This window comes from Procambarus clarkii, chromosome 42 (genome assembly GCF_040958095.1).
Source record: "Procambarus clarkii isolate CNS0578487 chromosome 42, FALCON_Pclarkii_2.0, whole genome shotgun sequence".
In the NCBI taxonomy this organism is placed as follows: Eukaryota; Metazoa; Arthropoda; class Malacostraca; order Decapoda; family Cambaridae; genus Procambarus; species Procambarus clarkii.
Genome location: NC_091191.1, coordinates 7,208,553 through 7,235,767, shown reverse-complemented (window position 1 = coordinate 7,235,767; position 27,215 = coordinate 7,208,553). Strand labels below are relative to the sequence as shown.

Here is a 27,215-nt window from a genome sequence, read left to right as displayed (position 1 = left end):
CTCACACACTTTCTCTCATATCTATATATATATATATATATATATATATATATATATATATATATATATATATATATATATATATTGGGTATGGTACTGTATTTTACAGTGGTTGACGCCCTGATGGTGCGGGTTCAAGGCTCTCAGGGATTATTAAAGTATTGTCGATATATAGGGTACCACCTCTGGTGCAAGTGTAGGGACCCATAGCCTCGCAGAAGCAAATAATGGGCCTTAGGAATGTTAATTTTTAGCATGAAGGTACATTACTTAATGCTAAAAGTGAGTGGCCAGATAGGTGCAAGGAGAGTGTTGACCGTGCCTATGTTAACCACGCCCCTCACACACAGCTCCAAATGGAAGCAGGTTGACGAGGAACTCGGTAGAGGAAGGCAGGTCCTAGTCAATAATAAATACACTGGCGGATATGTTGTGGAGGTCATTACAAGGAAGGTGAGCCGCCATGCGACCTCAGACGAAGCAGACAACAGCACTCTACCAGTCCCTGCTATTAAAAGTCTACAGGAACTTCCCCACGGCCAACAAAACGGAAGACGGTCCTGTAAAACATTACTGATATAAATGACCCCGTACTGACACCAACCACAAGATTGAATTAATAATATACTACAAGAACACTGCTAACTTGCTCATGAACTCTCCTGACACCAAACAAAACCTCTTGGAAGAAAAAAAATGCTGTCTATGCCTTAACACGTTCACTTGACTGTCAGCCTCAATGAACTCAATATATAGGCAAGACAACATCCCTTTCGAAGCGCCTAACAATGCACAAACAGCAAGGTCCTCTCAAGGAACATACACTCTACACATAACCAGATTATCACCAGGGACAAACAGCACTGAAATAAGCGCAACAACTGGAACGCTGCCTCTCATAATGTTTTATATATATATATATATATATATATATATATATATATATATATATATATATATATATATATATATATATATATATATATATATATATATATATATATATATATATATATATATATTAGTATATTTTGGTAGCAGTCTTTCCTGTAGACATATATTATTAAATATGACCGAAAAAGTAAGATTAATAATTCTAACACGAATTTTCTCAATCTTTCGTACATTTCTTTTCACTGTTGGTGGTAATTCAAAAATCAATTCTCCAAAATTCATTTTTATTTCTAGTCTGACGCGCTCAAGTGTCGCGTCAGACTAGAAATAAAAATGAATTTGGAGAATTGATTTTTGAATTACCACCAACAGTGAAAAGAAATGTACGAAAGATTGAGAAAATTCGTGTTAGAATTATTAATCTTACTTTTTCGGTCATATTTAATAATATATGTCTACAGGAAAGACTGCTACCAAAATATACTAATATATATATATATATATATATATATATATATATATATATATATATATATATATATATATATATATATATATAAAATCATGTGTGTCTTCCCTTAATGTGGAGGAGTTCCCTCCAACACACTGCCCCTCAGCAAGTGGTGGGGTCCACCTCTCGGGCAGCCACTGGGAGAAGCGAGCCCCAAGCCGCCTTCCAGTAATTGAAAACTAGGTTATGGCCCTGCTCGGCTAGCCGCAGCCTCCGCTCTAATAAAGTTCCTGTCCATCTCCATAATTGGACAGCGATGCCTATTTTTTTTATTGTTATTTCTTTTCCAGATCTGTTGAGGATATCAGAACTCGCAGAAAATTCTGTCTCCACCTAGATATATTGTATTTCTTCATTTCACTCGTCGTTTCGTACCTCCTATATTCCTCCTCGTCCTCTTCTTTCTCCACTGTCATTATTCCTCGTACTCACACTTTCGTATTATGAGTTAAGATTTTTATCATTCCAATTTACTTAAAAGATTTTGCTGGTGAAGCATTAGTACCTACGGGGAAGTGAGGCCTAACTCTTCATGCCCAGCCTATGAGTCCTCTTGTAACTATTGCGTTATAATTTACCGCGATGTTCAATTACCTTGTCAAAAATGGCATTAAGGTTGTTGATTGAGATGGTTTCCACGGCCTCTTTCAACGCATTCCATCTGTTAACGACCCCTTACATCTATCTCTTCGTCTCATTTGAGTTTCTAGCTTCCACTAAGTCCTCACGTCTTACATGATCTCGATTTAAAAAAGGCTGTCCTTGTCCACCTTGTCTGTTCCTCTCAGTATCTTGTATGTTGTGATCATATCCTCTTGTTTCCTCTCCCATTTAGGCTTGAGAGATCTAGTCCCATTTACCTATCCTCATAGCTTAACCCTCTTAGATCTGACAGAGATCTTCTTGCAAACTTCGGTACTTTTTTAAGTTTCTATTTTGTGCTTCACAAGGTACGGATTCCAGGCCGGTGCTGCATATTCCACTACTGGTCAAAGAATGTGTAGATGGCCTTGAAAGAGTCCTGATTTGGATTTCTAAACGATGCAATATTTGGAAGCTTTCCAAATGTTGCCGATATATCCACTACTAAACCTTTATCTGATTACGGTGTAGATACCACCTTGTCTCCTCTCTCTCCATTTCATTACTTTACACTTGTCAGGAGTGAATTGTATCAACTATTTGTTCGGCCGACTCCTGGAGGCTGTCAAGGTCTTCCCGCAGTTCTCGGTGTTTACGTATTTCATGAGCTTTGTATAGTCATCAAACATGTCCGAAACGCCTTTGCGTAATAGTGGCTTTAGGCATTGTATGTACTAGCTCTACCTATAAGTCTACCAATCCTTGTAAAAATTTATTGTATGTATGTACCTTACCTAAATAAAATTGTATTGTATTGTTGTTGTATTGTATGTGTATGCGCGAGCTTGCACTCTCGGCCAGGTCGTACACATACATTAGAACAACAGCGGGCTTAGGGACGAGCCTTCCACTCTTCTTGTTGTATTCATCCACCTGGAAACCTGCTCTCTGGCTGGCACTTTTCTCTGCGTCAGGTATTCTCCCTTACCCAGTTACTCATGCTTGCTTCTCTATGCTGTATACCAGTCCTTAGTGAGCAACCCTATCAAATGCTTTTTGACAGTTTAGACACATATGAGCTGGTAGCGGGTGCAGTGGTAGTGCGCTTAAGTGGCAGTGGTAGTGCGCTTAAGTGGCAGTGGTAGTGCGCTTAAGTGGCAGCGGGTGCAGTGGTAGTGCGCTTAAGTGGCAGCGGGTGCAGTGGTAGTGCACTTAAGTGGCCGCGGGTGCAGTGGTAGTGCGCTTAAGTGGCAGCGGGTGCAGTGGTAGTACGCTCCAGTGGCAGCGGGTGCAGTGGTAGTACGCTCCAGTGGCAGCGGGTGCAGTGGTAGTACGCTCCAGTGGCAGCGGGTGCAGTGGTAGTACGCTCCAGTGGCAGCGGGTGCAGTGGTAGTGCGCTTCAGTGGCAGCGGGTGCAGTGGTAGTGCGCTCCAGTGGTAGAGAGATAGAGTAAGGTAGTGGAAGGGCAACGCAGCCGGTGCGCGCTAAGCACACAGCGTGAGGAGAACAGGTTGCAAAGGGTAGATAAGGAAATCACCGCCAAAGGTGCAATAAAACCTCCCGTGAATATTACAGGCCTGACAAATATATCCCACTATCAGCCTCCCTTTGCCTTATCTCGGGTTCTAATGGCTTTGATAAAAGCTAAATTTATGTCAACAATTCATTTAATATGCAACTTCTGATAAGACTTGGGATTAAACATTAATGTATACAAACCTCTGCACACTTTTGTGTTATTGGCCCGGCACTCGTGTATTTCTTAATTTGTTCTTTCTTGAATTACCAAGAACACATCACAATATATTATGGCTCATAATATACAATGTTAAGTCGAACAGGTTCATTAGGAAAATTGCCCTTGTTAATTTTTAATCTCAACATATCTCATAATTAAATTAAAGAATAATAAGGATACGACGCTTGTAACCAATAGAAGAACAGATGATGGGACAGAAACAACAAATTACAAATGAAATCATATTACGTTCCAGGTCAATTTGATTCAAGGTGTAACATAAGTCATATTTTGCCCAAATTGACCTGCAGTTTTTAAAATACGAAGCCTATCGAAAATATGACACTTGAGTTTTATTTCTTAGCGGAATTCAGGGGGTGATTGCACTTATTTGGAGTTTTAAATTACGACTTTGTATACCGAAAATGTGCAAATTAGTGAAAACGGCGATGACTCGATTTCGGGATAATCATATGTCTTGCTTTCCTAATGTTCCTTGATGAAATTTGTCCAGTGATAGATTTATTGGTAAATTCAACACCTTTGATATAGCTTACCTTATGTCCTTTTGTTCTGGTGTTGTCATCTTTAGTGATATTTGGCGCCTTTTGAATATCCCGCGACACAAACGATGTTACCTAGTCTTCCCGGCTTGGCGCCTTCTTTTCATAATTACATCTGTAATTTCCTATTTTCATATGCTCCTAGGTCAGAGCAGCAGCCATAATACAACTACTTCGTTTCCAATATTAACATGCGTGTAAGACACACACGAATATGTGACTTTCTCAAATTTAAAAACAAAAAAACTTGACAAAGAATGATTTAAGCAGCAGTATATTGCAGATTTAAAAATATTCACGTGAAAATATACTGCTTTATAACAACACACAACATTAATTAATTTCATTATTTTTACCTTTTAGATAAAGTTGCGTTAAGCTGCACACACAACACGCCTACAACCCGACGAGGCTACAACATCAACACATTCGCCTGCAGATAGCCTCTGAAAATATGTTTGAAAAAAAAGGTCAATTTAATATTTTTATTTCAATTTGACGAGAAATAGAAGTAAACAAATATGAGAGATTACTGTAACGAAATTGTTCAATATAATGCGTTCTCTGAAAGGGGATGTGAAGCATTTAATATGTATGCTTCTACATCTCAACTGTATGAACTGATTAACTCACAGTAAAAGTGTATTTCAAAACAAGCAATGTCAAAGCATTGTTAAATATTTGCAAGAAAATATATGCACTCTGAATATAGCCAGTTACATTTATGGAGCTCAGTAGGCCTATACTAATGGTTATAGTCAGAACTGCGACACCAACTGGAGTAGCAAAGACTAAATACAATACAATACAATACAATACAATACAATACAATACAATCTTTATTCAAAAGAATGCGTGTACAAAGAACACAGGAGTAATGTACAAAATATAGGGACTGGAGTTACACAATCTATGAAGCCACTATTACGCAAAGCGTTTCGGGCACAAACATAAAATAGAAAAAAAAAACATGAACAAAGTGTAAGGGGGTAAAACACTTAATACTAAAGAACAAATGCGCTAACAAAATGAGAACGTTCATGGAAAATAAATAAATGCACAAAAGGTGACACTTAAGGATGACAGGCATAGGCTATTACAATATAGAGTCAGTAGTTGTGGCAATAGTAAAGTATATTATTTAAATTAATAACAGAATGGAAATACAGAATGTAGTTTGGAACAGCAACTACAGAACTCTTTCTCATAACATTTTGTTTGGAACATAACAGAACATAAGAGTAATATAGTAAATGAACAAATCCATAAGGGCCGTGACGAGGATTCGAACCTGCGCCCGGGAGCATCCCAGACACTGCCTTAATTAATCGACTGAGCTACGACAGGGTAAAAGGGTTGAAACTGAAGTTCTACTGACGCAGGTTCGAATCCTCGTCACGGCCCTTGTGGATTTGTGGACTAAGCCATCTCTTGGGTGGCTTAATCTTCATCAATCTGCTGGACACCTTTTTCGACCAGAAAAGTGGCAGTGTTGATGGCTTCAGGATGGTTACTGCAAGATTCGGAAACTCTTAAAGTTCTTCTGTCGCAACCCGTTCTCGCAAATTCGTAAAGTCAATATTGACTTATTAACTACGTGCATAGGTGATATACTAAACATAATAGATACCCCTAAAAAAATTCATAGAAAACACCGACCTTATCTAACCTTGTTAGTATCTTAAGATAAGCATCTTATTGCTTCGTAATTACAATTATTACTTAACCTATACCTATTATAGGTTAGGTAATAATTGTAATTACGAAGCAATAAGATGCTTATCTTAAGATACTAACAAGGTTAGGTAAGGTCGGTGTTTTCTATGAATCTTTTTAAGGGTATCTATTATGTTAAGTATGTCACCTATGCACATATTTAATAAGTCAATATTGACTTATTAACTACGTGCATTGGTTGCTTGACATTCCAAGAAATACAGGGCGATGCCTTCTTCCTAAACTTATATACTTCAGTAATACAACTTGTAATACAGTGGATGTGTGATAATGGTATGATAGACAGAATATTTAGGAGCTACAAGAATTTTGCCCCAAAAGTGTAACACTTATATCCTGTACTTACTATATTGACCTGCTATGTTAAATGGTATTCTTGTATTGTGATTTGTGTATTTGTACTCACTGAATTTGTGCGTCCCTTGAGGGACTTGAAGTAGAGGGAGGGGGTAGAAATAGCCTAAGCTACTCTATCCCTTTGAGATGCATTTTTTTCTTGTCTCAATAAACATACTTGAACTTGTAATATATATATATATATATACTCTCATCACGCCACTCACCTTCATAAACACTAAGCCTGTGTTAAACTTGATGAAACACTTAAACGTTATATCGAACTAAAGTTGTTGTTGGTGGTGGCATTAACTTACAGAACTCTGAAGTCGTTGGTCAAGTGTTGTGTTGATTCAGGAGCGACGACATTTTGGTCACGTGTGAAGGCGGCGTGTCACTGGCTGCCCTTCACTAACATTCTTATAATGATGAATGATCCTTTAATACTTGCGGTTTTTGGTATTAAAATTTCTACATTTTAACATCTTGAATTATAATTTAGAGGTGGATAGATTTTCATTATCGCATAGTAGATTAGTAGATACATTTTTATCATTTCTCAAGATGGTATACCCATCTTCCATAAAAAGTGACAGTGTCAGTCCACGGAGGAAAATTGAAACAGGAATTTCCTTGAGACTCCTTCTGAAGATGTATTAATATACGAAAGTACTTAAGAAAATTCCTGTTTCAATTTTCCTCCGTGGTCTGACACTGTCACATTTTTAATCACGTGTTTATTTTCGTGATTAAAAATTAAAGGATACACTCCATAAAAAGTATCTATTATTCCTGCTTATAAATTGATTTTCAGTAGCACTACTATATTTTATTTATTGGCATAATTTAAGTCCATTAGGTATAATATTGTGTAACTTAATTGCAGGTAGCATACATGGCACAGTATGCCGTGACATCTGCCCGAAATGCTGCGCGTACTAGTGGCTTTACAAGATTGTAAATACTATGCTATGTAATCTCTCAAACCCAATGTACCTTCTTGTATATAAATAAATAAATAAATATATAAAGATTACCATTGGAATGTGAAATGTCGAATATGATTAATAATTGTATACTGTATGGGTTTGTGAGCCCCTTGAGGGACATACATATATATATATATATATATATATATATATATATATATATATATATCTACGACGGTAAAAAATAGAATAGGTACTCTTATCCTTTTGAGATGTACTTCCTTTTCTCAATAAATTTACTTGACCTTGCATGGCCATATACCGTGTCGACTCGGAGCCTTTTATTTCTTTTTAAATTATTAAATTAAGACAAATCTTAACTGTTGATATGCATTGTAAAGGAGAACATTAAGCTTAAAAGGCAAAGGAATTACCAAAAAATTACTTTCTGTAAATTGCTGTACTGTTTATTGTAGAAAGTCATCTTTTTTTGCACTTGGTTCTACCTTTTCAGAAGTGATATGGTTTCTGCACCATTTTCCAAGAAATTATAATTTCTTATATTGACTGTAAGATTGTCCTGAGCTGAGCGAGCTAAAAATGCCATACATGATTGATATTTCTGTTATCAAAGAAAATAACTTATGCTGGGTAAGGTTTAATTATAGCTCAGTCTATTTTCTGTCTTGGTCTTTCTATATTTATTCCTAAAATTTCAGTGGTTTCCTCACAATGCAGCTATTTGCTTTTAGATTCACATATCTTTGGAGTATAAGGGTAAAAAATGCATTATTTAGAACTGGATTTAAAATTTATAATTGAGTAACTTGAGAATAATTGAAGTGAAAATATAATACCTAAGACCATAAACAAATGAAGAATAGGGATATAATTATATTAAAGTAATCCTTTATTTATCAGAGTGGTCCAACAAGTTTTATTATAATGCAACTACTGTATCAGTGGTGCAACAAGTTTAATATAATACAAGTACAAATGAAGATACAGAAGAAACATTCATACACTTGTACAGTATATATCTACAGAGGTTTAGTTATCAGGATAACATTTGGAATATTCATTGTACAAGAAAAATTCATGCTAAATACAATCACTCCAATACCAATGATTCCAGCATTCATTGTTACTTAATGTTCTGCCAATTTGACCTCTACTATAGTACAATATTTTATCACAGTCATCTGGAGTATACCTGGAGAGGGTTTTGGAAGTTCTACTCCCTGAGCCCAGCCTGGGGCCAGGCTTGACTTGTGATAACTTGGTCCAACAGGATGTTGCTTAGAGCAGCCCTCAGTCCCACATCCAGTACAACCTCAGTTGGTCCAGCACTTCTTGCAGGTACTTATCAAATTTCTTCTTGATGAAATCCACCTTTGTGCCAGCTATATTTCTAATGCTTACTGTGAGAGTATTGAACAAACGTGAACCTCTAAAGTTCTACTCCTCAGTGCTTCTATTCTTTATTTCCTTTCAGATATTTTGCTCCAGTATACCCCCATTACTCAAAATATTAAATAACTTGCTAAATAATAATAAACTTGATATAAAATATATAATAAGTATAACAAATGGAAAATGGATAACTAGAAGTCTAAATGATTTTTGTACATTAAACATCTAATAAAGAAAGCACAGTAAATACTGGTGCAAAACAAATTTTAAACTTTATAAGACTATGTACAATCTACAATATGCATTATTTTTAAACAAAAATTAATATAGTAAGTATATTATATAGAGAGCAGAGTACTGTACTGTTATATTGGTCAACCAGTTACTACATTAATTCAAATGTTCCTGGTACTGTACTATGCAGGCAATGAGTCACAATAACGTGGCTGAAGAATGTTGATCAGACCACACACTAGAAGGTGAAGGGACGATGACGTTTCGGTCCGTTCTGAACCATTCTCAAGTCAATTGTACACAATCGACTTGAGAATGGTCCAGGACGGACTGAAACGTCGTCGTCCCTTCACCTTCTAGTGTGTGGTCTGGTTAACTTCCTGGTACTGTATTTATTATGTCAAATGAACATGCACAAATACTCAATCTTAATACAATTTATAATATATGATATTAATTTAATAAAGCCCAATGAAGTATTATATATGGGGGCACTGTTAAAGGTTAAGTTACTGAGGAATCACAAATACTTTACATACAATCTTCAATCCACTGATCAACAAACAAAACTCCTTCCTAGGTGTCATTATAACATTTTAAAACAATTTACAGATGCTAATTATTATACAGCAATTTGAATGTGTCAGTCACATATGATTTTCTTTAGCTATTAGCTATAGTATTAAACTGGATTGATTATCGAATTACTTTTGGGAATCCCGAGTGATTTCACAAAATATTAATGCTTTCTTGAATTTGTGAGACAGTTGTGCACCAAAGGAACACTACACTTTGTGAGACCAGAGCGTAGAGGCATTAAATATGCCAAAACTAGAAGATAGAAGAAAAAAAAAAAAAGAGACGATATGATCACTACATACAAAATAGAAACGGAATCGATAAAATTCATAGGGAAGAATTCCTGAGACCTGGATCTTCAAGAACAAAAGGTCATAGATTTAAACTAAGTAAACAAAGCTGCCGAAGGAATATAAGAAAATTTACTTTCGCAAACAGAGCGGTAGACGGTTGGAACAAGTTAGGTGAGAAGGTGGTAGAGGCTAAAACCATCAGCAACTTCAAAGCGTTACATGACAAAGAATGCTGGGAAGACGAGACACCAAGAGCATTGCTTTCATCCTGTAACTACTTAGGTAATTACACAAATAGGCTATGAACTATATTAATCTTTCACACCATGTCAGAGGAACTTTTGCACATAATCCATTTGGTAGATTGTAAGAAAATTTATTTTCCACCATTACACAAAGTTCAGCTTAGTTAAAAAAAAATAAAGCTTTGAATAAAGAAGGGAAGATGGTTTCACTATCAGCAAGAACTCTAAATTAGTGATGCAAAGTTGTCACATAAACAAGAGAAGTGATAAGAGATTGAAAATTTTACAAAATCTTGTAACATAAGGAGCTGAAAGTATAGAAGTCTCTCGACATTTGTTGTCAATTCCTTGGCAAGAAGAAAGCTGAAAACTTTACTGAGTAAACAGACTTTACTGTCTGTGAACTGTGAACATGATTTTCAAATGTCTTTTAAGATTCCTGTAATTTACACCAACCTAGAATTTTTCCTTGATAACCTAAGTGCTGTTAATGTGGAATACGGATATGTTCTTATTAAACTTTTTATCCCAGTATCTACCTCCTTCTTGGACATTAGTACATATATGGAACAATGTTTGGGCATGCCAGTTATACACAAATTAATGTTATATGCCAAATTGCACCATTCTCTACATTTGTAAATTTTTTATTCATTTCATACTTCTAAAATTTGCTTGTATATTCATAGAAGCAGTAATAATAATTATTTAACATAATTATTTAAGAGAAGATGTTTTTTCACATCTGATACAAAATCTTTTTCTCTATTATCCTTCATTCTTTCATTTTTGTATAGGTCTCCCCTTTCCTCCACTCTCTCTCTCCCTATCTATCACACACCCATTCTCTCTCTCTCTCTTCTCTCACTAGCCCCACTCTCACAAACCCTTCACTCAACCTATCATGACAAAAAATTTCTTTTAATAAATATTTAAAGCCATAATTTTTGCATCTTTCAAACTTAAGTCTAGAGGTATTATTTGAAGAAATTTATAAATCATAATTTTTTAATCAATTACCCTGCAAAGAATGTAAGAAGAAAACTACAGGAAATAACCTTCTGTGATATAAAAATACAATTTTAATATACTGTATCAAAATCATCAAAAATCAGACAAAAGTAAACTTAAATTAATACTTTGAATTTAACAGAGGCATGAAATATCAAAATTTGCATAAAATAATTCTGTTTATTGGAAATTGTGACTAAATCATACGTTTGAAGAACACCATCCTTTCCTTGTATCCCACTTCAGTTCAAATCTGAAACAGAGGAACTTTTTTGAAAAACTGAAGTTCATTACTATATTAATATAATTTAATGCAAATCATTTCCTTCAGAGCAGTATAGTCTGTTTCACTGCAATTCCAAATGTCTAGGATCCACCAGTGCTTTTTCTTCTATAGTGTACAGTACTGTAGAATGAAGATAAGGGTGTATGATATTTGCCAAGTAAAGAGGTACAGTACTAGCTTGGCTCCATACCATTCATTCTAGTCCTCTGATGCTATACTTTCCATGGGAGCTTTCTATTTTCTATCCTTAAGGGTATGACAATGTATTTTCCTGATATTTGAAATGTCAAGTGTTCAAAATATAGATGAATCACATAATATGCCACAACATTCTGCATGGCTGACCTGGCTTCCAAAAGGGAGGCAGTCATCACTCGCAGCAAGAATACATGGAACCTGCCATGTGTTTCTCTGTGCCCTGAGTGCCCTGCAGCAAGCATGTACAAATTAATAAATACAACAGAAGAAATATGAAAGGAGGGACTGAGGGTCTATAATCTAGATGAGCTTCTGTATCAAAAACTAATGAAAACACTACATCCTTGTTGGATGTAGAACCAACACTAATTGGCATGAGCATTTTATGATTTTTTAAGCATCTTTGGTCTGACAAACTATGTAAACTTTGCTAGCCACGTGACCCTTTGACCTGGCAGAAAATCGTTTTGTCATATGTTGTTCATTACCTGGTTGATACCTGGGTGATGGGGTTCTGGGAGTTCTTCTACTCCCCAAGCCCGGCCCGAGGCCAGGCTCGACTTGTGAGAGTTTGGTCCACCAGGCTGTTGCTTGGAGCGGCCCGCAGGGCCACGTACCCACCACAGCCCGGCTGATCCGGAACTTCTCTTAGAAAACCGTCCAGTTTTCTCTTGAAGATGTCCACGGTTGTTCCGGCAATATTTCTTATGCTCGCTGGGAGGACGTTGAACAACCGCGGACCCCTGATGTTTATACAGTGCTCTCTGATTGTGCCTATGGCACCTCTGCTCTTCACTGGTTCAATCTTGCATTTTCTTCCATATCGTTCACTCCAGTACGTTGTTATTTTACTGTGTAGATTTGAGACCTGACCCTCCAGTATTTTCCATGTGTATATTATTTGGTATCTCTCTCGTCTCCTTTCTAGAGAGTACATTTGGAGAGCTTTAAGACGATCCCAATAATTTAGGTGTTTTATCTCGTCTATGCGTGCCGTATATGTTCTCTGTATTCCCTCTATTTCAGCAATCTCTCCTGCTCTGAAGGGGGAAGTGAGTACTGAGCAGTACTCGAGACGGGACAGCACAAGTGACTTGAAGAGTACAACCATTGTGATGGGATCCCTGGATTTGAAAGTTCTCGTAATCCATCCGATCATTTTTCTGGCTGACGCGATATTTGCTTGGTTATGCTCCCTAAACGTTAGATCGTCGGACATCATTATCATCGTCGGACATCATCCTCATCGGACATTGAACTATGGTGATTCCTCAGACCATCACACAGTATGCACCAATATCATGCCATGGGTCCCAAGAAAGTCAGTGGTAAGGTTCTACCTAAGAAAATAGTTGTGAGCAGAGGCAGTAGAGGATGTCCCTTCCTTATTAAGAAAATGTGTGAAGTATGGGAAGAACTGCTAAGTTTTGTTGAAAAAACTCATCCAGATAAAGCTGAAGCAAGCCGTTGCATTGACCTTTTGAATGACAATGTGATGTCTCATTACAGACAAGTGTTAAAATGTAGGGATAAACAAGTGTTTTTAGATAGATTCTTTGTAAGACAAGCAAGCAGTGAGCCACAACCAGGTCTTAGTGGTATGCCTGCAAAATATAGAAGAGAGAGTTCCCAGAAAAGTCATCACTGCCTGATGTTATAATGGAAGGAGACTCCCCTTCCAAACAGTAACACCTCTCCTCTCTCCTCTCCCCTCTCCTCACTGTCTTCCATACACCAACAAGAGTCATCAATAAAGGTAAGCTATAACTTGTGCATACTATAGTACAAAATGTGTGTGTGTGTATTATGTATGAAATGTATTTTGAAGTTAATATTAATGGGGAGTACAAAACGGATTAATTAAATTTACATTATTTCTTATGGGAAAATTTGCTTCGAGTTATGACCCGTCTCTGGGAACAGATTAAATTCGTAAATTGAGGTACAGTATCACTGTACAGGTAACCCCACCTCGACCAGTCTTGTAGAAAAGCGTCCACTGTGAAAGCTTCACGGTCGGGAAAGGGCGCCACATAAATCGGGAAATGCGGAGACCACGCCGACGTGTAGAGTTCCACCTCCGGGAGCCTGTACATCCAGCAGAGCCAACTGAAGAAGTTGGCATCAACCGTCCATTTTGTGGACAGGAGGAATGCACCAAGACAGGCCGTCCGGCAGGACTCTGGACACTTCCCAGATATAAACTGCATGGAGAGCCAAACCCTGAGAAACCAGCAGATGAGCCAAGTGACCAGCCTCAGAGAGGCAAGGACTGAAAAGTACCCCCGCGGTTCAGGCAATGAACCACCGGAGAACAGTCCAAATGGAGCCGGATGGTCGAACCCTGAGTGACCCGAATCCCCCGAAGCGACAGCCAGACCGCTGCGAACTCCCGCACCATGCTGTAAACCTGATGGAAGAACAGACTCCACCACCCCTGGCCTGCCTGGTGAGCACTGGTCACAGGACCCCAGCCAAGAGAAGACTCATCCGTTAACACATCGAGCGAGGGCTTGGGCAGGCGTCATGGCACTGAAAAACCTGAAGAGGAAGCCAGCGATGCAGCAACTGACACAAGGCCCTCGGAGGCTGGACCCAACAATCGTGAGTGAGGCAGAAGGGGTGTCCCTAAAGAAACCAGAACAGATGCCGAAGCCAAACCAGACTCAGCGGGTAAACCAGCACAGCGAAGTTCAGACTCCTGCACAACTGCTCGAGCAACCCCCCAATGACCCGGGACCGCCCCCTCCCCCAAGAAACAGCAGAAACAGCTGAAACAGAGACCGCAGCAATGCCTCCGGAGGGAGAGACATGGAGGCGGTCCTAGAGTCCAAACAAGACCCAGCCAGGTCCGAACCTTGGACAGAACCAGATGGGACTTCCTCCAGTTCACAAGGAACCTGAACCTGGGGAGCTGCGAAAGAATCACACCCCTGGCGAGCATACAAGCAGACTGGCTGGAAGCCCACACCAATCAGTCATTGAGATTGGCCAGACCTCGAACCCCTAGCAGATTCAGAGGGGTCACCACGACCCAGGTAAGACACGTGAATACGCGAGGTTCCAGATTCAAGCCAAAAGGAAGGCGATGAAAGCGGTAAGCCTAATGCCCCACCACAAAACCTAACCAATCCAACTGTCTACCACACCACGAAACAGCACAGGATGCCATGAAGAGAAACACTGCTTAAGACACTGAGGCCAGAGATGACGACTGCCCCGGACTACAATAGCCAACGAACTGGGGTTGAATAGCTGGCATGGTGGGTCCAGGGCTTCCCCTCCTCCTCCTGTTGGGGGAGGAGGATATATAAACAATGTAAACAATACAGGATGACAATATAAACAATGCAGGATATTGCTATATCCTGCATTGTTTACACTCAGCCCCTGCTTCATAACACAAAAACTCAACCAACTTGCCCATCTTCACAGCTATCCTTTCCTCCTACCATAAAATTCCTTCAAATACACTCTCTTCACCAGTTTAACCCCTTCTATTCAACAAACATGCACAAACCATCTCAATACTGTATATCTTTTCAATACGGCAATATATAAACTTTTGTACTCCACATCTTTCCATGACACTTTCCTTCTTTATTCTACCTTACTAACACTATGCATGCTTCTCAAATTGTCCATTTATAATGCTCTAATTCTGGCACTTACCTAGATGTTTGACTCGTGATGTTCATTAGTTACATAACGGAGCAGCCACTGTTATTTTTGTGGTCCTTTGATGTCTGATGTACATCTGCTTCCTTCACTGTTGGTAAATCACCTTCAGCTTTCTGAGCTGCTTTCTGTTGGTATACAGAAACATAAGGTTATACTACAATACTTACCTGTCTTAATACCTAGTTTCATGCAGCAAATCCCTTTCCCTGAGGGAGCTGACTCATTTAGAATCCCCCGCAAGCCCTTTATACATGTATACAAGACAAAAAAATTTACGTAAAACTTTACAAAGCAAAGAATTCTACAAAGTTTTATGGAAATTAACCCTTTACCATTGCTTGTAATAAGATGCAAGAATTCCAAATACAAACAGCTGGCTGCTCAGCAAACAAAAAATGGGAAAGTAGAATACAACAAGCTAATTTGTTTAAAGTAATTTCATATATTTGAGGGCGAATCTTCTATTGAAGACTTAATATGACTACTGTATTCTAAATTCATGTCATGTGCTGGACTTACTGAAAGTCATTAAACGGGTTAGAAACAGCCATGGCTGAGCACATTAATACCTTTATTTTGACAGTATTGTGTGCATGTTTTGTAGTTATTACTGTTTGATTGCATTATTTGTAAAATAATTTGTTACAGTAAAGTTTGACATTTTTTCAACACAATATATATAAACATTTAGTTTAATACTGTAGGTAGAAGGCTTGGGGGGTGGCAAATTCTTTGGCCCACAATTACACACGCAACAAATACACCGTTGTGTTCTTGTAAGTATACTTGCTCTTGCGGGTGTGATTATTGAACCAGAATTTTGTTAGAAAATTACAAATTTGTGTATAAGTGTTTCATTTTACAGAACTAAGTTTCTGCAAATGAAACATTCTTACAAATACAGATGAATCCCTATTTCTCTAAACTCTGCAAACAGGATAAGCCAGGATGAAGGAAATGACTGAAGAAAGATCAATGCCAAAGTCTAGGAGAAAATGCCCTGACCCATTTACCCTATTGGAAGACATAATTAGATATGAGGTTCCAAAGAGAAGAGAGCAATTAAATAATAAAGAAAATAAATCCTAAGTTGAGAAGTTTCTGAAAAGTAATATAGCACTGAAGGCCACAATAACACAGCATATGGTCTCTAAAATGAAGAAAAATCATGTTGAGACAGAAAAGAAGACACAAGAGAACTTATCCTAACAAAGAGGGGAAAGAAGAGAGAGATCTGGTCAATGGAGTCTTATCTAGATATTGAATGAAATAATGTTAATGGCAAAAACAAAAATGACAAAAGAAAACAATAAACATTATAAAAACATAGGGTATCCATGCTGAAGATATAGATACATGACAACAATAATGGCACTCACGGGATTAGCACTGGGATCATCAGCAAGGTTCTTTGTTAGGTCAAATGCACTGTAGGTAACTGGTGTCCACAATGGTGCAGATGGAGGAAGAGTATAATCATCTGGTGACACTAAACCGTAAGTTGCTTTTAATTCCAACTCTGGAGGATCATAGGGAACCTTTTGATGGTAACTGAAAAAATGCAATTCATCTATTTACTGCATTGTAAATATTATATATACAGTTACTTCTTTCTATATATAAGAAAAAAAGAATCAAATTCAATGCAGCCTTTTATATAATTATTTGTATTCTCAACTTCCAAAGAATCTATGTGAAAGGATCCTTCCACACTGTCAGAGAACTATATAGTTAATTACTGTATATACTAAGATGATTTGGCAAGTGAATCCTGTATCCTTATTTTATATTTAAACATCCTCTCATGTTTCTAAGGCACACAATTTGAAATCATTCTCCTGGCAACAACTCTGGTAAGTGTTGTAATGTCATCACATCTTTCAAAAGCATTCAATTCCATTTGAAATTTTTCTGAATTAGGTCTACACAGGCATGGCCAGGTTACCACAATCTCATAAGGCTCTGTTAATCCATATCATGCCACCTCAATTGATTATGGAAGGCAGGGGAAATAAAGCTCAATCTACCTCGAAAAAGATATGACACCAAAGAGCAGAAACGAAAATTTAACAGCAAATTACATGTGCAGAGACGCTGCTTACCCTCATTTGTTGTATGTCTACTCAACTCTGTATAGGCCAATTCATTTGAGGGCAGGGTGCCCCCTTGTTTGGTGTTTGCTTTACAATATGTGACCACTAAGTTTGCATGCCTCTAGCTAGGATTCGACACTTCAGCTTAATTTTGAGGTAACTTTCAGTAGTGCTAATTGTCACTGGCTGATTTCAATTGGCTATCTTCTCAGCAGTTGTTTGATAGCCCATTGGTATGGTCTGACTTTTCTTTTAGCTAAGCATCTTCATAGAAGTATCTTAAAACTTTGTCTTGAGCCTAAGCTTTTGATTCAAGCTGCAATTTAATCACATTTGAGACAGATTTGTTTGCTCTCTTGCAAATATGTGTCGGCAAATGTTAGCTGGAGTTTGTACATCAGTTTAATACTATGTTTATTGTTTAACACACCAGCACTACCAATATCTCCAACAACACTTATGTGCTACCATTAGCAAATATTTAAATAAATTTCCTCACCAGCTCTCTTGCACATCTCACATTATTCAGTACATCCCATGACAAAATATTCTGCATGTTCTCTCAATTTCTCAAATTATTTTTCACTCAAGTCTTTTAATAAAACTTCTCTAAAAGAATTGCATAAGAACAAAATGTATTCTAACATGGAATATTACAAATATTACTCACATCAACCCATTTTCCCTCTCACATTTCTCCAGAGTTCGGGCAACAATTGGGGCCAACCGACGGTAGAATACATGCTTTTCTGGTTTCACATGTGCTCCAGGTCCTTTGGTCTGAGCATACTCCTTGCAAAGTTCACCAGTCTCTTCATATTCTTAAATGTAACAAATATTTTATGAGTAAACTCCACAGATAATTTAGACACTGCACAGTGTTACAAGATTTCAACATATTGCATAAACAAATTTGTTAAGGTTAATTTCTGTTAATCACCAGAATTAAATTAGACTATTGAATAGAGCCAACTCTTATATAATGCAAGAGATACCATCCTGGAACATGGTATGTTATGTAAAATTGCAGTACTGAATAATAAACTGAAATGCATACCATACTGGTCAAACAAGAAAATTTAAATGCCCTCATTTCCAAGTGACTTATCAGTTCCTAGCCAACAGCCAGGGTCCTCCTAGGACACCGCTAAGACACCAAGCTATCTTCAGTCATTGCACAATCATGACAAGGCACTTTGCAAATGCCCAGTAGTGATGACCAGACCACACACTAGAATGTGAAGGGACGACGACGTTTCGGTCCGTCCTGGACCATTCTCAAGTCGATTGTTTCGGTCCAGGACGGACCGAAACGTCGTCGTCCCTTCACATTCTAGTGTGTGGTCTGGTCATCATACTTTAGCCACGTTATTGTGACTCATCGCCTGCCCAGTAGTCTTTCCCACATATCAGGGAAGGTAATGTTATATACATTGAAATGTTATATCTAGCATGTCATCATATCAACTCGCATCCTGCTGTCTCAACACACCAACCCAGTCTATTCCATTTCTTATGACTGCATTTCTATTTACTGCATAATTTAATTTTTTTAGGGTTTCCTGTTGTTATTTTTCAGCAGCAAGAGTGCTGTATTAGTTACTGTATAATAAGTAAATATGTGCGAGTTGTTTGGTGGTTATTTAGCTATAGGGAGCCACAAACGAGCCATCATACTCCCAGAAACCCAGAACTGAAAGTAATTAAATGCCTGTAGAGCCCCAGTGGCTCCCTGTCTCCCTCCCTCCCTTCCATGTTTGTCAGTTTGTTGCGGTGTTTATCTGCTCCTGAACTGATCTGATGGCTGACGCTGGACTAAGGGTCGGGTGGCCTAGTGGCAGCATTCAGTACTCTAAAGTTCTAGCTAGTTTCGTGTTTTCTTTTGTTGTTTTGTATTGTTTTGGGAGTTATTTGACAGTTTAGTAGTTTTTGAGTGTTGTGAATTAGTTGATTAATTACACCAAATGCCAATGACAGTGGCTCCAATAAGGTTGTATGATACAAGGTATTGAATCAATCAAATACACCTGTATTTAGCATGAGAAGCCAGGAATAAAAGGACCACCTGAAAAGAATCCCAGGATAAGCAAGGAAAAAAGACAGAAAGAGATGGAAGGTGTGCCAAACACCCTCATACTGCTACTGCAAAGACAGCCACTTGTGGACCACAAAATGATTAGTAAACTAGAGTTAAAAACTCAAGACATATAGATTGACAGAGAACCTTGAACCATCTAGGAACATATTGGGACCAATCTGCTGAAAGAGGCTGAATCACAGAAAATTATATGGGCTCGGATAATGGGCCCAAAGGACCAGGCAAAACAAAGCTAACATAAGAATTCTGCTAGAAAATATCTCCACACTGGAAAGAACCTGGAGCATCAACCAAATCGGAAGGAATGTATAAAGAAACTCCCACCAACCCCAGTCCAGCTAAAAGGCATCCACCACAGGGGTCTCCCAATTACAGAATAGAGTCATTTAAAACAGAAGCCACAGGTTCTATGCTAACGTAAAGAGGTTCACCTCAAAGTAACCAAATGTCTCGTGAAACTAACAGTAGGATTCATTGTTAATAGTCCACTCCATGGTGATGGGTCAGAAACTAGAAAGACATTTTGCCAGATCTTTCGACATGCCCAAAAGATTCGAGCAGAATTGAGCGCTGCAAAGGAAGAAACCGAAGTGTGCAGCAAATTCACACATCATGCTGTGAATACACCCCCAGCTGAAGGCCAAGTCATCTAGGAAGAGGTTGAGCGCAGGGGTAGTGAGGAGCCCTGGGAGTTCGGAAACCTCAGCACATAAAAAGCCTTCTAGGATTCTAAATGAACTCAGAAGTGCACTCGATGGGAGCTTCCAAGGAATCCATCTCAAGCATCAAAGACAAATACAGCAAACCCATTATCTTAAGAGAGTACCCCTCCCATAGAGGGAACTAAAAACTTATCAGGATGGAAGAATACCCAATGACCCTCCCTGGGAAAGCCTCCCCTAGCCCCAGACATCCTAGTTGTCTCATTTTCTGTTTTTTGTTCATCTTGCTGTCATCTGCACTGTCTCGCTCACCTTTCTGGTGGCCTTTTCTTTGTGTGAGTGATCTAGCATCCTCATACTCCCTGCATCTATATAGATGGAGTCAAGTTTTGGCTTCTGGTCCCTGGTAGGGTTACAATGATTTGTAAGGACCTGACGTGGATAGAAATGGGTGTAGCTATCTAGGTAGCTAGCAACAAGGAGCTTCCATAAAGGGCCCTCCTAGAAAAGGGTACTTGAAACACACAGTAAGGGCTGACTGTATTAGATATATTAATGTCTTGTTGACACCAAAACACAAAAGGAGTGCAGTAAATAAAATTATTTTAACACATAAATGAAAACTAATACCAGGAAAAATATTGTATAGTACTTGAATCAAGTAAATATAAATGAATTTAAGTTAATTCCAGTTGCAACATGCTGTAGTGTTAGTACAAGAGCAAACAAAACACAATGTGGGGGTCTTACTCTTCTTAGCTTCCTGCAGAGATCTAATGGCTTCCCCACACTTATCCTGGTTCAACATGTTCTCTCCTGCATAATTATATGCCTAAGGAGGAGTAAATACCAACATTAAAAATACTTCTTTTACTTAAGTAAGTTGTGACATGAAATTTTAAATTGTGCACTTAAAACTAAAAATATTGGTAATAAGTAATTTACCTTGTAATCAATAATTCCACATTTTATAGATTCATCTAACATAAATGACAAAAATGTAATTCATACGTAAGAGGCATAGAAAGCAGCTTTCAAACGAAGATATTTTGTCCAATGGCCAAACTTTTTTTCCTCCAAAGAAGCAATAGCATCTGCAGCTGTTGTGAACATCTTGGAGGTTTCATTAGCAAGAGCAGATATAAGTCCAGCATTGTGCTTCAACTCTATTGCTCGAGCAATTGTCACTGAAAATATATAAACAGTATTCAAATTACTGATCTGTAGGGACAATTATTTTATGACCATTCAACACAAAGCATACAGGAGAGATTATTTTGAAAAGCTGATGCTTGGGGATTATTCAAGATGAATACTTATTGTGTAATGCCCAGCACAATTATCAGGAGAAAGTGCCAACCCATTATGACTATATAGCACTTGGAAGGGGTCAGGATAAGGAATTGGGATGGGACGGGGGGAACAAGGAATGGTGCCCAACCACTTGCACAGTCAGGGATTGAACGCCGACCTGCATGAAGTGAGACCATTGCTTTACCGTACAGTCCAAGTGATTGGCTGCTCACATCTGAGCGACATCAACGTATGTCAAACTGCATACAATAATTTGTATTTAATGTATAATTTATTTATCATGAGAATTTTTAGACTACTTAAGATCTCTCAAATACCCAAAATACACCCAAAGAAAATTATACTTTGTTATTTTCATTCTAGTGCTACTCCCCCACTAGCACCAAGCTTCAGACCCTTTTGTATCTTTCAGTAAGATTAACCCACCTTCTTGAGCCTCAGCTGTAGCCTGATTGATATAAGCTGTATGAACTCTAGGATCACTGTCACTTCCAGCAATCGGGGCTTCTAACAGTTTGCTCACCCATTCTTCTTGAGCATATTTCAGCAGACCAGCTCCGCGACGTAAACTACGATGTGCCAGCTTAGCTTCATCCATGGAAACACTTTATAAAAAGTATATGAAATTGTATTTGAAAGAGTAGAAATAATAATATAATAACAACAGCTTAAGAAAATCTTAAATGTGGTATGGAATTCAAACAAGATCTGTGTTAATGATCCATGTTTAATAACTTCAATACAGTAATAAGAATACAGGTCTTTTAAGCAGAGAAGTAACTATAGCCCGGGAGCTACTCATTACTGTAAAGAATGGTTATTTGGGTGTGACATTATTATGTTTCAGCATACGCTTTAACTTCTAAAGTGTGGCTATCAATATACTGTATACACCAGTTCGCCACACCGGCAAGCAGTCAGAGTGGAGCCAATTCATGGACCCTGGAGAACAGGGAAGAGTGAGCTACAGAGCATAAACTATAGCCAACTCACAAAGCATACTGTATGCCCAACGAATAGGATTTAATCAATAGCTCTGGGCTACCTGGTGAGCAATCTTAAAACCCTAGTCCAGGTCCAGGGCATCCATAAACAGGTCCAGAACAGCAGGAAGAAGGTGCCACAGAACCGAACCCTGAGGAGCCTGACAGGGAAAATGGTGAGAGATAAGCCGTCAAAAAACAGTTTGATCCAGATGTCCTAATGGTAAGAAAAAGGGCAACCCCTGAGGAACTGATACAGTGCCAGAAGCTAAACTCTGCTCAGCAAGTAAACCACAAGGCAAACTTTAGGTTTCTGCACAACCACTCAAAGTGTCAATAGAAAACCCAAGTACTCTTCACCAGAAGATGTATGTAAGAAGCCATGCAGAACAGAGATGCTGAACCCTCTCCAGGCTCCTCAGTCCCAGAAGCCTGAAATGAAGACCCCGGGACAGAGTCACGTTCCACTCCTGATTCTTGAACAGATAGGAAGGCATCCAAACCAAATACACCATGTTGAAGCATAATTGGCTTCAACATACAGCATAGAAGTGGAAGGGGTGATCCCTGGAAAAGACTGAGCTACACCCATAGTTTATTGCAGCCTGGACTATGAAACTCTAAGCTGTACCAAAGCCTAGAGCAAGTGAGTGAAGAAGGGGGCACAAGAGGTGTCAAACCAAGCCAAATGGACAGCAGCAGCAGCAGAAACAGTGAACACAACACCTGCAGACACACAAACTGCTCAAAATCCAAATCCTCAAAACCAAAGTTGACTGGTTCCAAGGCAACCACTCGAGCACTGAGCCACGAAAACCACAATGGGCAAACAAACCTCAAGCGGCTGCTTGCTGCCTTCGTAGCTTCGTCACTTCAAAAATAATAATAATGAAAACCAAAAGATAAGGCTTTAGCTAAAAGTAGATGCTTAGGAAACTTAAATATCGCAGACTTCATAAGAGGTCGGTAATATGAATTCCGGTAACCCGAATGAATTTGTGTTCATCATTCATGGGATAAGTGGCACAAGCAAGCAGATAAACAATGAAAATGCAAGGGTAATTGTTGGGAGTAATTGGACTATGGCACAAAAATTGCAAATTTGTTCATTCTTTAACATTCCTGGTAAGAAATTTAGCTAACTCAAATATTCAGTTAACACAAATGGGGGTGGTCCCCATATGATTCAGATTACCAATTGTAAAGAGTACCCACCCAACAGGTGGCAGAGTCCAATTGACCATCACTTTGTAGGAAAACTGATGGACATCCCTCAAACACGTAAGTCGCGAGTGTGGGCCCAGCAGGACAATCCATAATAAGCCATACCAAAGACCTGCAGGGCTTGCCAGGGCCTGAAGGTAAGGACCAATAAAAATACTCAGGCACTAGGGATGCTGCTTCTTGTTGAGGTTATCTTGAGATGATTTTGGGGCTTAGCGTCCCCGTGGTCTGGTCCTCGACCAGGCCTCCTTTTTGTTACACATCCTCAGGAAGCAGCCTGTAACAGCTGTCTAACTCCCAGGTACCTATTTACTGCTAGGTGAACAGGCACATCAGGGTGAAAGAAACTCTGCCCATTTGTTTCCGCCTCCGACGGGGATCAAACCCAGAACCTTAGGACTAAGAATCCCAAGCGCTGTCCACTCAGCCGTCAGGCCCCTAAATGTTCTTGCTAGAAGAACTGACACCGAATGCAGCTTTAATGATAAACACAGCTACAAAGGATGTCAGCAGCATGGCCTATGTACAAGCATGCAAACCTTAGTACACCCCTTAATCAATAACCGCTGAATGCTGCCAGCCTCAGAGCCTCACAGAGAAGTCAATGACCCTTGCACTACTCTGGCTGAGGCACCCCCTACACAGTAGGCTGGCCTCTATGAGACAAACTTCCGAATCCACCAGGCAAGTCAGCCCTGTCAGGGCAGGGGGCATCACTAGATGAGAGCTCAGGGAAGAGCTGCCCTAAGGTGTTTATGACTAACAAAGGTCTGGTGGGATATATTAAGCTTGCGGCTAACCTGGTGGGAAGCTTGGGAAACTCTTCCATACAATTACTTTGAGGCTACACTTTTTCTGCCAAATAAAAAAAAATTCTCAGACTTGACTTCATTTTCAAAATTCACTACATAACTATTTAAGTAAATTATCAGTGTACCATTTTCATTATCTCGATTAAATATCTTTAAATTTACCTGTACTAATACAGAACACTAATTCACAAACATCACAAAGTTTCTATCCTGTAACACCACCTTACCACAACTTTTTATCCTGACTGAAAATTGTATTAAATTAATGCCTTATCCATATTGCATTGTTTGTACATGATGGCACACTAATTTAATTACTGTACATGAAATAATACAAAATAAAACTATAGTATATACAAAATACTCACTCTTCCTGTGCAGATATTTTTGAGGCATGTTTAAAGTACCAGAAGGCAGCATTCTGAAGTATTGACACCAGTTCAAATATTGTGTCAAAGTGAGACCTGCATAAAATTAAAAAAAAAAAACAGGGCTGAATATAATGAAAAGCCATTTTCTGGGTGAGCCCAGGAGGCTCCCTGGCAACTCCAGGGAGCCGTAGGGGCTCCCCACAGAAACAACATTAATTTTCCAATACAGTGTACTGTATATATATTATTGTAATTCCATTTTATTTTCTTACATAAAAAAGAAACTAAAATCCTTAAATGTTTATTATACAATACAGTGGCTCCTCGACTGCCCCTACCTATGAACTTTTCGAGTTACGACGTAAATTTCGTCAGAAAATGCAACTCGTCTTACGACCTTTGCCTTGACTAGCGACTTTGTTGATACACGTATGGGTTGACCGATCGCGTGGTAACTGGTGACACGGCCGTTAAAAGTTACACATTGTAACTTTTGTAAACTATTACAACTTACTCAGGTGGATTTCCTAGCACAGAGTGTGTCCAGCGAAAACGAAGAGCATGCCTCAATTTGCTCCAATCCGAGCCTTGATCTTCTGGGACTTCTATAAGACCACGCAACAAGGCCAGGTACAATGTTAGTGCTGGCTCCACAACATCAATTTCATGATTAGCATTAGGAAGTAGTTGAAGCAATCTTGATCTTGCCTGACGTAGGTCACTGTTATGGGAAAAAAACAATAATTTAAAAATAATTCATTGTGTTGGGAGACAGGAAGCCAGAGTGTATTCATACATGTTAGGTTTATATTAGCCGAGGCTTATATCAAGAATGTAAGAACTCTTGTATATATAAATAAATAAAGTGGGTGAGGGTGGCCTACACTCCAGTCACCTGGTGGCATCCACACGTGCGCCCCAAAGTTTTCAGTTGCATATAGTCCTGGGGACCATTCGGGCTTGTTCGTATTTGTGTTCCTCACGTGTGCCCCAAAGAATGAGGTGATTTGATAAAATACTATGCCCAAGATTACCATCAGAGTGCCAGCGAGGGGGGGGGGTGTGGTTCAAATAGCTTCGGCTATCACCTCCTTTTGACCGGTCGTGATGGTCGAGTGGATAAGATGTCCTGTACACACCAGTTGCATTGTGCTCCTGGCAGTATGGGTTCGAGTCACTTCTGGGGTGCGAGTTTTCAGTTGCATATAGTCCTGGGGACCATTCAGGCTTGTTTGCATATATATTATATATATATATTATATATATATATATATATTATATATATATATATATATTATATATATATATATTATATATATATTATATATATTATATATATGTGTATATATAGATATATATTATATATATTATACATACAGTATTGTGCACATCTTATAAAGCATACTTTAAATCAATTTACTAACGTAACCAATCCAAGTATTAATACAAGATATGGGTATATGTCTTCAAGAGGAAGTGGAGTGACTCATTGTGCTGTCACACTGAACTAAGAGTGTCAACACAAACACTTCACCAACACCGTACACAGCTGCCCGTTACCTAACAAACACCGACTTGACATCCTTACCTACATATTTTGATTGCCTGACTGTCGGACGCAACCATTTTTAGGTCAAATTTGACCTCAGCCGTAGCCTTGAGAGGATTCCTGTGGAACCAGTGAGCCATGTTTGTTTACCTCTGAGGTGTGCCTAGAATTACCCAATGCTACCCAAAGCCTCCCAAAACCTGCAAGCACTACATAAGTAATGCAGAAATATGGTATATTTACTCACAATAATGTTGATACTGAATGCAAGATATGATCAAATCTATTTTTACTCTGAAATAATATAATTTCATAACGAAATTAGAAGTAAATATGTAGCAGGTGACGCTGTAGGAAGTCGAGGGTCCAAGCGACAATGTTGTGGAGCGACTTATCCAAGATATATTTATTTATTTATTTATTTATATATATATACAAGAAGGTACATTGGGATTGTGAGGATACATAGCATAGTAATTACATTCTTGTAAAGCCACTACTACGCGCAGCGTTTCGGGCAGGTCCTTAATCTAAGAAACTGTTAAGTAGGTAAATACTTGTAAAATTTATAGAAATGATAACAGTTACATAGCATGAAATATGGTCACCTGGAGAGTGTTTGCTGGCATATCAGCCTCCTGTACACAGTGTTCCAATTGTCGCCCCTAAATCAACACAACGACAACACAGTGATTCAGTCGTCGAACTTCTTTGCTCAAATAGTCACAAATTTAATTGATGAAATCAACAAGTAAAATGCGTATTTATAAAAATATCTAGCACAAATAGCCACAAAACATTTACTATTTATTAAAAAAAAAACGTGTATGGAAGTTAAATGAACTCCATAGGACAATTGTTTTGTTATAAGGATAAAAC

General features: G+C 38.5%; 1 protein-coding gene and 1 long non-coding RNA gene across 3 annotated transcripts in view; both read right to left on the bottom strand.

Annotated features, from left to right (window-relative positions):
• LOC138373595 (uncharacterized) overlaps positions 1–7,444 on the bottom strand; it is a 392,875-nt gene extending 385,431 nt beyond the window's left edge. Inside the window, exons 1-2 of the long non-coding RNA XR_011231236.1 lie at positions 6,679–7,444; positions 4,645–4,734 (exon numbers count right to left, since the gene is read on the bottom strand). This is a non-coding gene — a long non-coding RNA (uncharacterized lncRNA). The remainder of the gene's footprint in view (positions 1–4,644; positions 4,735–6,678) is intronic.
• Positions 7,445–8,079: 635 nt separating this feature from the next.
• LOC123770295 (BRO1 domain-containing protein BROX) lies at positions 8,080–26,532 on the bottom strand. 2 transcript variants are annotated; one of them, XM_045762004.2, is made up of 10 exons: positions 26,376–26,532; positions 25,302–25,508; positions 24,785–24,880; positions 21,824–22,002; positions 21,095–21,270; positions 20,834–20,915; positions 17,994–18,144; positions 16,610–16,781; positions 15,222–15,355; positions 8,080–11,318 (listed from the first exon to the last, which is right to left on the bottom strand). In XM_045762004.2, exons 1-9 carry the CDS (start codon positions 26,474–26,476, stop codon positions 15,251–15,253), a joined length of 1,269 nt encoding a protein of 422 aa, XP_045617960.1. In that variant the 5' UTR covers positions 26,477–26,532; the 3' UTR covers positions 8,080–11,318; positions 15,222–15,250. The 2 variants fall into 2 exon arrangements, with proteins under 2 accessions (XP_045617960.1, XP_045617961.1); XM_045762005.2 differs by lacking the exon at positions 8,080–11,318 and adding an exon at positions 14,821–14,839.
• Positions 26,533–27,215: the final 683 nt, after the last annotated feature.